Source organism: Capricornis sumatraensis, chromosome 9 (genome assembly GCF_032405125.1).
Source record: "Capricornis sumatraensis isolate serow.1 chromosome 9, serow.2, whole genome shotgun sequence".
NCBI lineage: Eukaryota > Metazoa > Chordata > Mammalia > Artiodactyla > Bovidae > Capricornis > Capricornis sumatraensis.
This window is the reverse complement of record NC_091077.1, coordinates 106,179,990-106,196,189: the sequence shown is the minus strand read 5'-3', so window position 1 is coordinate 106,196,189 and position 16,200 is coordinate 106,179,990. Positions and strand designations below refer to the sequence as shown.

The 16,200-nt window shown below is 38.9% G+C and overlaps 1 protein-coding gene across 1 annotated transcript in view; it reads left to right on the top strand.

The window, feature by feature from the left end:
- The window catches only part of FBXL17 (F-box and leucine rich repeat protein 17), a 512,147-nt gene that overhangs the window by 327,466 nt on the left and 168,481 nt on the right, over nucleotides 1-16,200 (top strand). Inside the window, exon 7 of the mRNA XM_068979792.1 lies at nucleotides 10,377-10,453. Within this exon, the coding sequence (XP_068835893.1) occupies nucleotides 10,377-10,453 (77 nt within the window). The remainder of the gene's footprint in view (nucleotides 1-10,376; nucleotides 10,454-16,200) is intronic.

The following is a 16,200-nucleotide window of genomic DNA, read 5'->3' as shown; positions in this document are numbered from 1 at the left end:
TAAGGTTTAGTAGGCGTCCTCTGGAATTTTAAAATCTCATTCTGTTATATTTAGTTGAATATTATTTGAGAAGGAAATGGGTAGGACATTGTTTCTCTTATCCTTTAGATAAATAAACATGAACAGAAATCAGTTGTCATTCTTCTTGGGATTAAACATGTAAACTTTTCATTAGAGGGTTCTTGGTTAATACCTCTTAGTGTCATTTCTAGAAACACGTGAATTGTTTCTTTTTTATTTTTAAAGAAGTGTAAGTGTTATTTCTTCTCTTCTAAGTGAGAAAGTTCTCTCTCTGTGTAAACATGATGTACCAACACGTTTAAACGTGGCCCGGTGCCTCTCTTCCTTGTGAATGTCACAACAAAGGTTATTCCACCCCTGACATTGCATTAATATGTGATGATATGGAAGAAAATAGGCATAAAGCAATGGCAGTCCCAGAGCTTTGGAAGTAGGTTTTATGAATTCAGCACTGATGGGATTTAAGCCTCAAAGGGTTCAGAGTTCAGTGCAGCTAAACATCAATGAAGTCAAATTGATGTGGTACCCTTGTCTTCATCAAGACCATGAGATCTTTCCCTTGGTCTTTCTGAATGAATATATGGTAACTTTATTCCCACTGGCTGCACTTTTCTCACTCCCTAGCCTAGAACTCCTTCCTCATACCTTCTTTGTCAGAAACTAATAAGAAGCCTTCACCACTTTCTTCTCCCAAATTGCAGGATTAATTAGTTTTCTCCAATTGTACTTAAATTAACTATGAAATTATTTTATTGGCTTTTGATCAAGCCCAAAATTTGCTGAGCTTAAAAATTAAGGATAAAGTACAGACTTCCCGAGTATGAATGCTTAAAGCATGTGGGAAACATTTGTAAGGGAGAAGATTAACCTGCCTTCTTTGAGTCTTCCTACAGCTATCTAATGATATAAGCTTTCAAAGATATCCAGTTAGGTACCCTCTTCATTGCATTTTAAAGTAAATACGTCTTTTGTTTCATATTACTAAAGCCATTTTCTCAAACAAAATTTTGAGTGGTACATTGGAAGGTTGGGAAATATTGTCAGGAGCAGTAAATCCATTCTTTTAACTTCCAGACAGTGTCTTCACCTGCTTTGTCTCAGTCTTCTGGGAATTTGGCTTATCCAGAAAGAGATCCTGTGCCTTCCCAAGTGAGAGGAGACCTTTCGTCAGCATCCTGTCTGAGCTGACTCCAGGGCTACACAGGTCATGGGAGGTCTGTGCTGAACATCAGTCTTTGGCTCTGTCACAAAACTGGTATTGAAGCGCAGGCCAGCTCCCGGAGTGCAGAGGTTAAAGAGGCAATTAGTCACTACAAAGCCTTGTGGCGTCTTCTGGTAAGGAAGTATTTAACTCTTTCCTGAATGATGCCTGAAATCGCATCTTCAGGGTACTCTTATAGTCCACACAAATAATTTTGTCTTCTTCATTTTAAATTAAAGGTGCTCAATGTTTGGGGAATTGAGACTTTGCTATCAGCAGTGAAAGCAGTAAGGGTACTGGGGGTGGAGACAGGCAGGACTCCACCTAAACTTCATACTAGCTGTTTGGAAGCCCAACACGCCTCTCGGGAATATTTCTACCTTTACCACTGATGTTCTTATTTATTGTTGCAGGGGGCGGGTAGGAGTTGGAACTTGCCAGAATTTTGCCTGGCTTCTTTTCAGAAAAGGAATGGCCTCTGATGAACCACAGTCCACCGAACTGGACTAACCATAGTTTTACCTATAAAAACTATAGTTTTTACATTCCCGTTTTCTTTTTAAGGCCTTGGCTTTTCCTTCCACACAGTAAATTTTTGTTACATATAGGAGAATAAAATCTTCTCTTCCATCCTCTATCTTAAAATATGCCAGAATACCATAAACATAGCACCAGTTTTAACTGTATTAACATTGTGCAATGCCTAGACTCCCCCAGAGATATTGGCTGTAAATTGATGGAAAGTCAAAAACCTTTAAGGATAGAGATCTCTTAACTTTTCTCATTTTAAAGGAAATACATTCCCCCCCACCCAATTGAGGAATGACTAAACTGCTGAATTAGGAAACCTTACCTTTAAAATTTCCCCTTCGCTTCTAACATTTCCTTCAGTCCTGAAATATGACTCTTTCCAGTTGATTTTCAGTAGATACAGAGAAAGTGATAAGGTTTTTATGCTGCTGGGAATGAACATTAAAATCAGCCCTAGCAGCAAAAATAAATAGTAGTTGATTTATCAAGGTTATAAGTATTATGTCCATCATTTTATAATCATGTGGCTTTCTGATTAGATGTTTTAACATTTCTAACACATTGTTTGCACTTAATAAAACCTTGTTGAAATAAATATGTAAGCACTTAGAAATATTTTTCTGCTTCTTGAATATTTGGAGGCATGCTTAGAAAAAGTTAGCTCGAGTTATTATATAAAGGTCTAGTGTAGCTGCAGTTAAAGGATGGAACAATGACTAAAATGAAAAACAAGACGTTTCGATGAGTGGATCTGAAGCATTAAAGCCAGAGCCAAGTTTATCTAAATGTGTTAGCTTGCTTTCCTCTCCACCACCCTCCTGCTTTGGGAAAACGTTTAACCATTTTGTTTCTCAGCAGCCTAAGGACAATGTGCTTTTAAAAAAAATTACAGGCATTATTCTACGTGAAAAACATTTTTAAAGTTCTCTGGAAACATTCCTATTACATTAAACGTGTTTTGCTGTAGAAATGAGGAAGCAAAATAGTCCCGTAAGAGCTGGTTTGTGATGGCCACTCCTCAGTATGTTCAGTTCAGTTCAGTCGCTCAGTCGTGTCCGACTCTTTGCGACCCCATGAATCGCAGCACGCCAGGCCTCCCTGTCCATCACCAGCTCCCAGAGTTCACTCAGACTCACGTCCATCGAGTCTGTGATGCCATCCACCCATCTCATCCTCAGTCGTCCCCTTCTCCTCCTGCCCCCAATCCCTCCCAGCATCAGAGTCTTTTCCAGTGAGTCAGCTCTTCGCATGAGGTGGCCAAAGTACTGGAGTTCAGCTTCAGCATCATTCCTTCCAAAGAAATCCCAGGGCTGATCTCCTTCAGAAGGGACTGGTTGGATCTCCTTGCAGTCCAAGGGACTCTCAAGAGTCTTCTCCAGCACCACAGTTCAAAGGCATCAATTCTTCAGCGCTCAGCCTTCTTCACAGTCCAGCTCTCACATCCATACATGACCACAGGAAAAACCATAGCCTTGACTAGACGGACCTTAGTCGGCAAAGTAAATGTCTCTACTTTTCAATATGTTATCTAGGTTGGTCATAACTTTTCTTCCAAGGAATAATAAGAGTCTTTTAATTTCATGGCTGCAGTCACCATCTGCAGTGATTTTGGAGCCCAAAAAATAAAGTCTGACACTGTTTCCACTGTTTCCCCATCTATTTTCCATGAAGTGATGGGACCAGATGCCATGATCTTCGTTTTCTGAATATTGAGCTTTAGGCCAGCTTTTTCACTCTCCTCTTTCACTTTCATCAAGAGGCTCTTTAGTTCCTCTTCACTCTCTGCCATAAGGGCGGTGTCATCTGCACATCTGAAGTTACTGATCGTATTCTTTTGTTGCCTTATTGCTCCTTTTTCAGTGCTGTCTCCTGGGTTCTTCCTCTCCAGTTAGGAAGCCTTTCGATGCTGGAGGTGGCTGGAGAAGGCTGGCCCAGAAAGGGTCTGCAGATGACGGCAGCAGCTCTGCCTCCTTCGCAGGTGCAACAGCACCCCTTTCCACAGAGTTGCAGACCCACAGAACTTAACGCTGCAGTAACATTTCAGTTTACAGGCTACTTTCTGTGGTAATTAAAAACAAGCACACTACTCTTCTCATTTTGTAACCTTTCACTGTCTCTGTGTGACAAAATAGGCGTTAGTTTTCCACTGTTTTATATAGCAAATTTCTAAATTAATCTTGGATTCACTAATCAGATATTGGCTTTCCAGAGAATAACATTTGGTAAGTGAGAACTTAATGAATATCCCAAGATAATTGTCATAACTGGTGGAGCTGGTGACATTTTGCATGTGGCTCCTAGTCTTTGCCCCTGAGGTATATTAAGAACGTGTTTTGAGCAAACGCTTTAGTGTTTTAATTGCAAGTCAGCTTTAAAAAAAAAAAAAACCCTCGCAATAAACATCTCTTCTGTGAGATTATCTTTAGATGTTTGTATGAAAAATTGACTTAAGTATATATCTGATACTGTGCTGTTAAAAGGATAAAACAGAAGAACATTTACAAGAAAGTGTACCGTAAAATACAAAGGGCACTCAGCACACCACTTTGATACCATGTGTCACTTTCCCAAAATAGTCTTTCTTCCATTTGTCCTTATGTGCATTTCTTTAAAGATAAAATAACCATTTCATGCTTTGTAAAGTTAAGGTGTTGCATTACTGGAAAATGTGCCTGATAATGGAATGTTTATAAATGAAATTATATTCACATTTAAGTAGAAAGGTACTATTCGTTAATTCTTGAATTGATTCATCTTGTAAATGTTTAACTGTAAATTTGTCTTTTTTAACATAGAGATATTTTATATCGTACACATTCTGAAAGCAGGATATACCTGTAAATCATGCCCATTCACTCACTGCACCGAGATTGGATTATTCCTCAGCAAAACTTGATTTGAGGCTTTAGAAAAATCAATCAAATATCATTATTCTTTTTGTAAGATGCCAAATTGTGTTTTGGTGACCTCTGCTATCATTTTAATGACCCGTATATGAGTTAGTCAGGATGAGCTTTCATAGCACAGAACTGGACCAAAGTCGCTCCCTGTTTCTCCTTTTAGACTCTGTACCTCCTTTTCATTCCTCTTTCTTTTGTTTGTGTGTGTGTTGCAGCCTCATCTGCTTTCACCCACTCACAGTGACTATAATCCAGGGCGGCTTGTTGGCTTGTCTGGTTTCAGGGAATGATGAAGCTGGAGCTCCCATTTCTGAGCCCCCCAAATGGATCACTTTTATGATGTGTTTGCATTTCAGGAGTTTCAGGGTTTGATCTACATGTTTATTCAACCTTAAGCTTACCTAGCTCCCTGTTGCACTTATTTGCCAATTGCTTTACAGCACTATTCATACTTTTTGTTTAAATCTGTAGGGTGGTTTTTGTCTTGTTACATTTTTTCTTCTGCTTGCAGATATGTCTATTATTCGAATATAAAAGTGACTTAGGAAAGAACATCCTAAAGTTTACTTAGAAATTCACCAAGCCACATGCTAATGCATCTCTAATGGGGACATTTCTTTTCACACCTCTGAGGTGATTGAGCCTGTCCTTTAAAGTGAGATTTGCAAACCAGGGTCTGGCAGCTCCAATTAGCTTCTTTTGCATGTGAAGCACATCACAAACAGTAACAAGGTCTCCTAGGACACTCCTCTTGCAAGCAGTGTAGTCATATTTCCTCATTAGTTCTTTTCAATTGTCACTAATGCCACGTTCCAGCTTCTGAGTGGGAGACAAAAAACATAAAAATTCGGTATGTATGTAGAATGGGCCATTGTTTTCCATAATTCGAGGCTCTTTTGAATTCCTTTGATAGTTTTGAAGCTTACACAGCTTAATTCATTAACCTTTCCCCTTCACATAAATCAGGTGATTAAGAATCTATTGCTAAGGAGACAGCGTTTTCCCGAAACTAAGTAATGCCTTCTCTTCTTGGAAGAAAAAACCTATATTGCTCACAAAAATAACCTTTTTGTTGTTTTCCATATTTCATCAAATGTTTCAGGTGTATTTTAGAACATTATCAAAAGCAAGTGAGCATAAAAGCACATTATTATAAAAAATTATTCCGCGTGCTTTGGGTAGTTTGGAGCAGGTTTTCTGGCCCTTTTCGGTATTCTAACAAAGTTTATATATATATGTACTCAACAGCTGTTACTCAAGAATTTACAATGGGTGCAATTTTTTTATTCAGAACCCTGCCAAAACATGAAAGCAAGAAAATAATCTGAGAGGAGGCAATTCAGAATGAACTAAAATATATTTAGATGCACCTAGGACATTTGATTTGGAGAAGCTTTTCACAGAGGCCCTCATTTTCACGAAGAACGGTAACGTGGGACTCGGAAGAAGATAGGGGTGTCTGTGGTTTCATGGAGCTGAGAACACAATGTCCGTCTTCCCGCTCTTCATTCGCTCTTGCTAAGACATGCCTTCTCTCACTTCTCAGAACTCAGGGAGAGGGTGGAGCCGGCTCGTGTTTGATGTTCACGGGCTCCTTTAACGGTATTTGATGTTCTTCTGCATCTTCCACTTGGCATATTCCTAAATTAGGAATTTTTCTTGATAATGTTAGAGATTATTCCTTTCTTAAAGGGTCTTTGTTCTTTCCCCAAGTTTTATAATTCCTTGGGTTGTCATGTATGCAGTAGGAAGTCTTTGAATGCATTGAGCCATAGAGAATGGTGGTCATGTGGTATTCTGAGGTTCATCCTTAGGGAGGGCAGGGACGGGGTGGGTGAATGGGCAGATTTTGAGTTCTGAATTCTGAGTTTAGGGATTCATGGCTTACCCCTGGGAACAAACTATGATTTATCACTGAAATTAATGAATATTCTCCTTTTCATTATCTGTGAATAGCCAAGAGGATTGTGAAGCAAAGGTTTTAAATGTGGTCTTTGGTTCTTTTGTGTTCCTGCACTCTCTGCAAACATTTCTCTCTCTTTTTGGTATCATTTTAAATGCCTCTTAAATTTACATGAATGCCTGTAGTCAGAGTGTTGAGGTAATTACTAACGCTTTGTCACTTTTTTTTGTTGCCTGCATACAGTCTATGCAGTGAACTGGGAAATGCTCTGATGTTAAGTCCTGACTAAAGGGCATGACTGGGCTTCCCTGGTGACTCAGTTGGTAAAGAATCCGGCTGCAGTGCAGGAGACCCCAGTTTGATTCCTGGATCGGGAAGATCCCCTGCGGAAGGGATAGGCTACCCACTCCAGGATTCTTGGGCTTCCTTGGTGGCTCAGATGGTGAAGAATCCTCCTGTAATGCGGGAGGCCTGGGTTTGATCCCTGGGTTGGGAAGATCCCCTGGAGGAGGGCAGGGGAGGGCAACCCACTCCAGTGTTCTTGCCTGGAGAATCCCATGGACAGAGGAGCCTGGTGGGCTACAGTCTACGGGGTCACAGAGTCGGACACGACTGAGCGACTAAGCACAGCACAGCACAAAGGTCACAACTAGAGCCAAGACTTTTCAAACAGAGTAGAATTATTTAGAGTAAATGTGTTCAACAGAACGTGTGTTGTGTTAGGGTACGTCTTGTAAATATCTGTCCATGGAATTCTCCAGACAAGAATACTGGAGTGGCTAGCCATTCCCCTCTCCAGCGGATTTTCCCAACTCAGATTTAACCCAGGTCTCCTACATTGCAAGAGGATTCTTTACTGTCTGAGCTCCAGAGAAGTGCCCAGATATGCTCTAGACTGGACTCTGAAAGTTTCCGGAGGAAAGGACAGTCACCAACCAGGAGCTGTCACCGTGACTTGCTGTCACTACAGGCTGCCTAGGGAGCTAGACCTAGACTAATTGCAGGGCTTCAGACACTGGCTTTCCCTGGTGGCTCCGACAGTAAAGAATCTGCCTGCAAAGCGGGAGACACAGGTTCAGTCCCTGGGATGGGAAGATCCCCTGGAGAAGGGTATGGCAATCCACTCCAGTATTCTTGCCTGGAGAATCCCAAGGACAGAGGAGCCTGGTGGGCTACAGTCCATGGGGTCACAAAGAGTCGGACATGACTGAGCAAGTACTCTTCACTTCAGACGCTAGCCAGGGACCAGACGTAGGGTTCCATTTTCCACCAGTTTGCACTAACAGGATAACATGAACCACTTCCATTTTCAACTGTCAAAAAAATTAGCTATTTTACCTATTTATTTGAACCATTAATTTGCTGTTAGTATGATACTGAGTTTCAGTCCAGGGACTTCTCAAAGATCACATCTGTGAAATATGTGATATTTAATTTAAAAAATAATAAATTTTGCTAAAAATCTTCCAAGGAACATTTTATTTTCCCTCTATGAATTCCTTTTTGAGGAATAGCTTTATGTTGCACATAACTTTTAGCACACTGGTTGGGATTACAGGATAATTGAAAAGTATTTGGAAAACCTTATGCAGCTGAGCTTTTTAAAACAGAGCAAAAATCCTACGTGATCCTTTGTAAAAGTAAAATGCTTTTCTCTTATATTTCTCTGAAACATATATACTCTTTATTTCTTAATCATGTGTTTTCTCCTGGCTGTTGCCTCTTGAGTAAGCTAAATATATTTGTGTTATCTGTTCATAATAACTTTTCTGTCTCACGTAGGGAGGAAACCTGATGCTCATGGCCTTTCATCATTTTTAGGACAGTTTCTACCCAGTGATTGATTATCTTATTTTATGTGAATACCAGGTCTTGTTGCCTGTGAAATAGCATTTGATCTGGCTTGTACGGGGAAATCACTTTTGTGTTAGTTGCCGTCTGTAGTGGGCTCTGTGTGTCTCTTATGATCACATGTGCTTGTAGCATATCTGATACAGAATCAGGTGGTGAGAACACAAATAGGATATTGTGTCTGTTTAGATTGTTTTCCATAATCAGGCATTTTGAACTATTTGAAAAGACCGTGAAAATAAAATAAATGATGTGAACATATTTCTGCACTAATATTTCATTTTGTGGTCATACAACATGTTGGATCTGCTAACTTTTTTGGAAGGTGATGGAGGCGGACAGAGAGCTATGCATGGCAGAAAGCAGACTTTTTAAATTAACTATTTATGATATTATAACCAAGCAGGGCCTTTATTTTTATCCTTAGGATATGAAAATCAGTTTTAAAAGTCATATGTAAAACATGGTTGTTGCCTGTAGTTAGCTTCATTTCTGCTTTTATTTTTCTTTTTTAAGACTTTATTCAAATATTACATTAAAGTCAAATGATGCAGAATTAGGTTTAAAAATTTCCCTTCATAATAAGCTATATCAATCATAATTACATTGTTACTGTTTTAAGTTTTCTATTGTAACCATGGAACAGCTTACCCATTTTTTATAATAAATCTTTTTTTTAATAGCCAAAAAAATGTTTATTCAGTTAGTCTGAGGAACTTAGAAATGTTTATCATTCTATTAAGATGATATTATATAAAATATTTTTAAAAGAAAAATATGTCTTCTCTATAACTAATTTAACCTTCAGTAATGAATTATGTGAAGTAAAATTGTATAAAATTTCCTGACATTTTATGAAGATACCTACAAATAAGCTAGACAGCAAATAAAATATCTGAAAGACAGAGATGGATACTCGGTAATTTTTTGATGGATTATACACACAGGTATCAAATTACTTGATCCTTACTTCCTAGAAAAGGTTAATGACTCTTTGTGCTTTTACCCTTTTACTTAACTGTTGTTTATAAAGATTAAAACGGGGACTGCATTGAAGGATGCACATGCCTACGTGTTCAGTTTGATTGCACAGGTTTTTCTGATATTACAGGGGACTGAATCATCAAATAGATAGTGTTGTTAATCATTGTTTATAAAGTTCATTGAGGTTTGTGTTACATGTTCCACTGTGGACATTAGAGCAGGGTGCACCACTCAAAATTTTAACATAAATGAAACCAGAAAAGACTAAATCATACACATCTATATTATTTAAATGGCCTATATATATGCAACAATTCATCTAAAACATTAATAATAAAACCAGGGGAAATATATTAATATTCCTATACATATGATTTTTCTTTCTTCTTTAATCAGTGTCACAAATTTTTAAAACATTTTTATGTTGAATAAAACTTCACAAATGTGTGTCAGTGTGATCAAACTCCACCATTAAAAATTAAACCATGAGCAATATTACATTCACCTATAATGAGCCAGTTCCCTTCGCAGGAATCGAACCAGGGTCTCCTGCATTGCTAGCGGATTCTTTACCAGCTGAGGTACCAGGGAATCCCTTGTAATGAGCATCCATGTTTCACAGTTTCATTACTCTTTTTAATGTAAATGATAAATATTCATTATATAGCATATGTTTACTAATCTTTTATTACCAAATGTAACAGTGCTGTTAGAGGAATATCTCTTTTTCATCAGTTTAGCTTTACAAGATGCACTAGTCATAAATGTATTTAATTAAGGTCATTTAAGTATTAAAGCACTTGAGTTTAAAAAGCAGGGAATATAATACCTTTTCCCGAAACACCTTGAAAGCGGTTTGTGGAAAGAAGAGAGCTGTGGTATTCATCAAGTGCTGGCCTCTTCCTGTGGTAGTCGTGGCCAAACTCCTGCTAATTTAACTTGAAGCACATTAGTGTAACTCGCCACTTCTTTGTGTGTGTTTCAGGTGTGTGGAGGTTATCGCCAAGGAAGGACAAAACCTGAAAGAGCTGTATTTGGTGTCCTGTAAAATCACAGATTACGGTATGTAATGAGCCATTGTCCTAATCGTTTTCAAGAATACAAAGGTACAAGATCTTTGAAAGCTTTTTCAAAAGAAATCAAAAGCTACTGTCTCATAGAGACTGAGCTATATCTTTACTTAGGCAAACTCTGATCATACTGCCCCAAATCAAGAAATCCTGAAATTAGAACCAGAGTAAAATGAGTATATATATCAGTTTTTTCACCACATGAAATCATATACATACTCGCATACTCACATAGGATTAAAACATATGGCTAAAATTTCTATATGATGAAAATAAATGGTAGGATAATTAAATATTTGATATAATTTAATTATTATGTTGTGGTGATTTGCTTAATTTATGTCATGTCGAATGCACGCTTGCTCACTTTCCAAATGCCAACCTTCTTAATGCCTTAAATTCTTTAAAACATTGGTAACTTCCAATAGGAAGTTTAGATATATAGGAAGTAAAAGGTCTATACATTTGCTTGTAAAAGTTTAAGTGTGTTAATTTTAAATATTCCTTTCAAGTGGAGAAAAGCAAGTCATTATATAAAAATATGAAAAGGATGAAATCATCCTATTGGAGCAATAAAGAAAATAACCCACCTAGGCATTCCTCTTTTGTTCAGCGCATTATAAATATTTTTACTATTAATTTGCATATTTAATCTAAATACAGAGTTTTAACTAGATGTTTTTAAATGATTTCCATTTCTCTCTTCTGATTTTTAAATTTCTTTGCATTGGAGAATATTTCTACCTTGAGGGAAACTAATAATTCATTATATTGTTTTTTTTTTTTTTTTTTTACTGTTAATCCAACATATGCTGATAATTGATTCCAATCCTAAGATATCACACTGGCCTGAATGGGAGAGTTGTATTTTATCAGTTACTAAATTCATCCTTTGGAAAAACTCCATGTAAGCTATAACAAGAAATAAAAAAATAACATAAAGGATTTGGCTTAAAGATAACCCTAATTTCTTTTCCGAGTTTATTTTTTGAGAATGGTGCATTTCTTACACGGGTTTGTCCACACTGTTTCTGGGCTGTTGTCTTTTTTCGTAACCACAGCATGAGAAAGGGGTATTTTGGTGCTGTCTTTGTGCTTGTAGTTTGTTTTCTGGTTTGGCATATTAGATTGCCTGTAAGATACAGTAACTCTAAAACCTTCAATGCCTCCCTTTTGTCTAGACCTTAGCGTGTTCTCTCTGCCCCAAACCAGGCAGATCCTCAATACCTGTAGATTTGGTAATTAACTAGTGCATTCATTCCAAACGCTTTACTTGGCATTCAAAATCCTTTACCATTAGTCCCCTACCTGCCTCTCCAATCTTATTAACTGCCAGGAAAAGGGTGGACCAATCCCGCAATGGAAACTGTTCCTAAAATTACACATTGTTGCAGTACCAGTAAGTTAGCCAGTGCAAAGAAATGGTCCGGACGTTATGGAGAAGAGGAGGCGCTTTAGACCTGGGACAGCTGTGGAGTCAAGTTCGGTCCTTGTGCCTTGGCCTTCGGGACATTCCTTCACGTCTCTGAGGCTGTCTCCTCCCATGTAAACTGACTTCGTGCTCCCGCGTGTTCCTGGTCTAATGAGAGTGCAGTGTGTACTGCTGAGCGAACTTGCTTTCCTGCAGGAGAGGGACAGAGGGAAGATTCACACATGATTCTTCTACCTCCTCTTCTTTCCTGGGAAGGAAGGTCTTGGAAGAGCCCTTTGTTGTTGCTGTTGCTATTATGTATTGTTCTTGTTTACTGCTATTGTTCAGTGATATTCTCTTGTTCTGGTGTTTTGAGACTTTAGGTTTTGTTTTTGTTTTTTCCTCCTGGTGAGGTGAAAATTATGTTAATCCTTTGCCCATGTGGTCTGCCTTTATCCATCTCTCCGAATTATTTAGGTCAGCTCTTGTCAACCCTCTCTGCAGGTCGGGATCACCTGGGGAAATTGTAAAGCATCCTGATGCTTGAATCTTACACAGGGATTTCAGAGTTTCCCAGAGGTGGTGCCTAGGCAATAACATGGGCCTAGATGATGTCACTGTCAGCCGAAACTGAGAACCACTGACCTAGTCTACTTGAGAGAAACTAGAAGTGAACATTTTGAGGGTTGCCTCCCTCCATGGAGAAATCGATTGTGGTTTTCTTTTTTCATACCCTCCAGCTCTCAAGCCCTCTGCCCAGCTCGTCTCCCTTCCTTCTCCCTGGGGTTTTAGGTCCTCAGAGGATTTGTGGTGAAAGCCTCTGTGCATCCGTTGTGTTCTTCAAAATGTTGGGGCACAGTTGAGGTAAAAGGGTAAAGGTCGATAGTTTATGAGATTGTGCCATAATTGCTACTTGATTGTAAAATTTCAAAAAATTACTAAACATTCAGCTCATCTCCCTTCCTCCTTGTACCCTGCCAATAACACATGTACAGTTTTGTCAAAAAGACAGCAGAAAAGATTATTCATTGTAACCAGAGAAACAGCATGTTTTTGGAAGTAACTGCTCTACTAGGGGAGGATGTGATCCTTTGCCCTGTGTTAATTATAAATTTTAAGAAAGAAAAGCGGATGCTATTTTTCTTGTTTAACTGAATATATATTCTGTAGGATTTTTTTTTTGAAGCTACTTAGAAATAGTACAATTTGATGTGCCTGATACCAGAGGACTCTCATCCTTCAAGAGACTACCCTAATTCTCCTTCCTGTTGGTTTGCACATATTCCAGCCAGTCTCCTTCTGACCTCCTTTCCCTTTGGTGTGTTTGTACATGCTCCCAGTACAGTATCCTGAGATTTTTGAAGTTCTTTGCAGGTTGCATCAATTCAGAAACAGCAGCTCACCTGGCTTATCGTTTGTAATTTTTGTTGAGATTCTCACAGGTGTTGAATGTGGTATTTTAGTACTTAGCGACACCTGGCCAGGCTGGTAGGCAGTTATGTTCATTTTAATTGATATATGATATACTTGTTGTGGAGAAAAGTATCATTCTAATAGGCTTCTTATTCCCCAGATTGAACATAGATCTTTATGGTAAAGGATAACAATTATAAACAAATCAATAATTCAGGCACAGCTGAATGGAAAATACAGTCTTGGGGAATTGCTCCCTAAAGACAAAATAAAATTGTCACTCTTTTGTGACTAAACAAATAAATGTTATGGGCTGTTATCCCAGGAAAAAAATTCAAACTAAGGTGTCAGAGAGTTAGGTTAGAATTTGCCTCACCTTTTTTTTTTTTATGATCTGGACTAAGTTCCTTAACCCTGTAGCTTTGTCATCTGTTAAGCACATGATAATGCAGACCATAAAAGGTGGTGAAAATGAATAAGAAGCATCTGTATTTTGCCTGGTGGCATAGTGGATACTCACTAACTAGCAGTTCTTCTAACTCTAGAATTGCAAGAACTCTCTTTCTGTTTTTGTGAAGAAGAATCAGGCCTCTGCCTCCTCCAAGGGTGGCCTTCTGTTTGTGGGAATCGTTCTTTATAAGTTTGACCTTTATTAGTCCATGCATGCCTAACTGGCTTCCACACCTGAGCTCTCTAAACCATATTGTTCTTTGTAGGGAATGAAAAGAAAGATGCACCAAAAAGTCGAAAATCTTTGTCTCCCTATCTTAGGCGTCTTCCCTTTCTTTTCTCTGGATTACCTTCATTTCTGTTTGGATAATTTGGCTCCTCTTATGCTTTTTTTTTTGTTCTTATAATAATTTGCCAATGAAGAATTTCCAACCTGCCTTGCCGCTTGCCTTCAAATACTTTTCTGTTGAAAAATTCTCCTCCTTCAGAAAGGTATGTCTTTAGGATTAACGGGAACAGGAGAAGTCAGCGAGTATCATTCATGCCTGCAGAGGTCAGAGCCAGTCTTGGGCAGCAAGGCAGAGACCCTATGGTCTAATAAACGAGATGGATGAAGAAAACTCTTCTCTCAGCTCACATCTTGGCAGTGAAGGTCACCAGTGTGACACCGTGTCAGGGAGCAGTTGTAAAAAGGACCCTGGTTTGTGGGTTGTTAGCACATTCCCTTTGACTTTAGCACTCCTGAGGGTCTTGGAAATGCACTCTAAGGGATATCTTTTTGCTTCCTGTCTCAAGTTGTCAAATAACCTTTTAATTAAAGAGGACTGGAAACACTCAACTTCTGACCTCGCTGTCTGGGGCCTCCAGGGTCCCTGCTGCCCCAGAACAGCCCTTCGCTGCCCCTCCTGTGCTCGCCCGGCCCTCTACCTGCTCCGAGATTGAGCGCCCAACCACAGGCCTGCTGTGGAAGCTTTCGGGTTACTCTGGGCCAAAGTGACCTCCCAGAAAAGGAGGTCAGTGTTCCAGCGATTAGCATGTCAGATGCCATTTCAGCTGGCCTGCCGCGATGGACACGCTGTCCACAGACACTGCCTTAGTGCCTGCTGGGTGCGGGCCCTGTGCTCGAGCGGCCTGCTGGTGTGTGTGCCCCTGAGGCCTCAGTCCTGCGGGGCCCGGAGCACAGCGCCGCCTGCTGATTACAGGAGGAGGAAAGGAAAACCGGTAATGCGCTTCCTTCCAGACGAGAGAAAGGGCAGGGAGTGCCCGCAGCCATTCATCTCTGCCCAGGTCTAGCCCTTGCCTCACCCCAGCCTTGCTGACCTTCTGGCACTATGGAAGGATTAATAGGTGGTACGGTGACTACCTTTTCCTGGGATACCAGACCTCTTCAGCTATTAGTTAACCCAAATTAGATCCTGGATACATGATCAGAATAAGCACACTAAAGAAACAAAAAGAGACCCCAACAAGCACTCGGGGTTGCACTAGTATCAGAAGTGTTTCTTTTTCTTTTCTTGCCAAGCCAGTGCTGATTCAAGAAGAAAATCTTACGTGAAAGATAGTTTGGCCCTTTCTTATGCCATCTTATTTTTCATATTATTAGGTATGCATTACATACAGTGATGTTCCACTTAAAATTAAATTCTTGGTTTTTTTCTTTCATGTTTTGTTTCATTTTCAGTTGTATTTCAGACTACTCCAAGATTGCTGGGTAAGATTCAGCTCCTTTTGTCAGCAGGAATGACTCTAATAGTTGTGAAGTGAGAGGGACAAACTTTAAAAATAGACTTGCAAGCCAAGAAGAGTGCCTTATTGTTTCCTGGTGGCTAGTCACATTTTCTCTCCATTCTGTCATTTAAATATAGATAGCTTCTACTGTTCCTGACAAAATAATACTAAAATGCTAAATCTTGCATTGGTGCAAATTCTCCTTGTGGTGTGCCCATCTTAAAAGTCATTTCTCGTCACTTGTAAATCTTCTGTTCCTGGAGCACCTCACCATTGGGTTTGTATGTCTCCTTTTGTACTTAACAACTGTTATTGTCTTTTTTCTTTCTTTTCAGTAATGGTCATGATTTTTCACCAAAATTTTGGTAATTATAATTTTTAAGAATTATAATTAAAAGAAGCACTTCTTAAGACATTTCTTTTAAGAAAAGTCTCCCATAACCAATTCAAGGGCCAACTCTAGCTTTGTATGTAATAGAGTTTTTTTAATTAAGAAATCTTCTAACTTACATTTAAAAGACAAATGGACCAATTTCTGTGCTTGCCCTGAACTTTCTTATCCCTCCAAATACACTAATGTTGTTGCTTCAATTAATTTATTAATTTTTATAGCCAAATACTTAATTCCATATACAACTTAGTTGTTAACTGAAATATTTACTTTCCCACTTTACTTTTCTCACTTATCAGCATTTTTAAAATAGAAAGCTTTATTTTAATTTTAATTCACTTTTAAC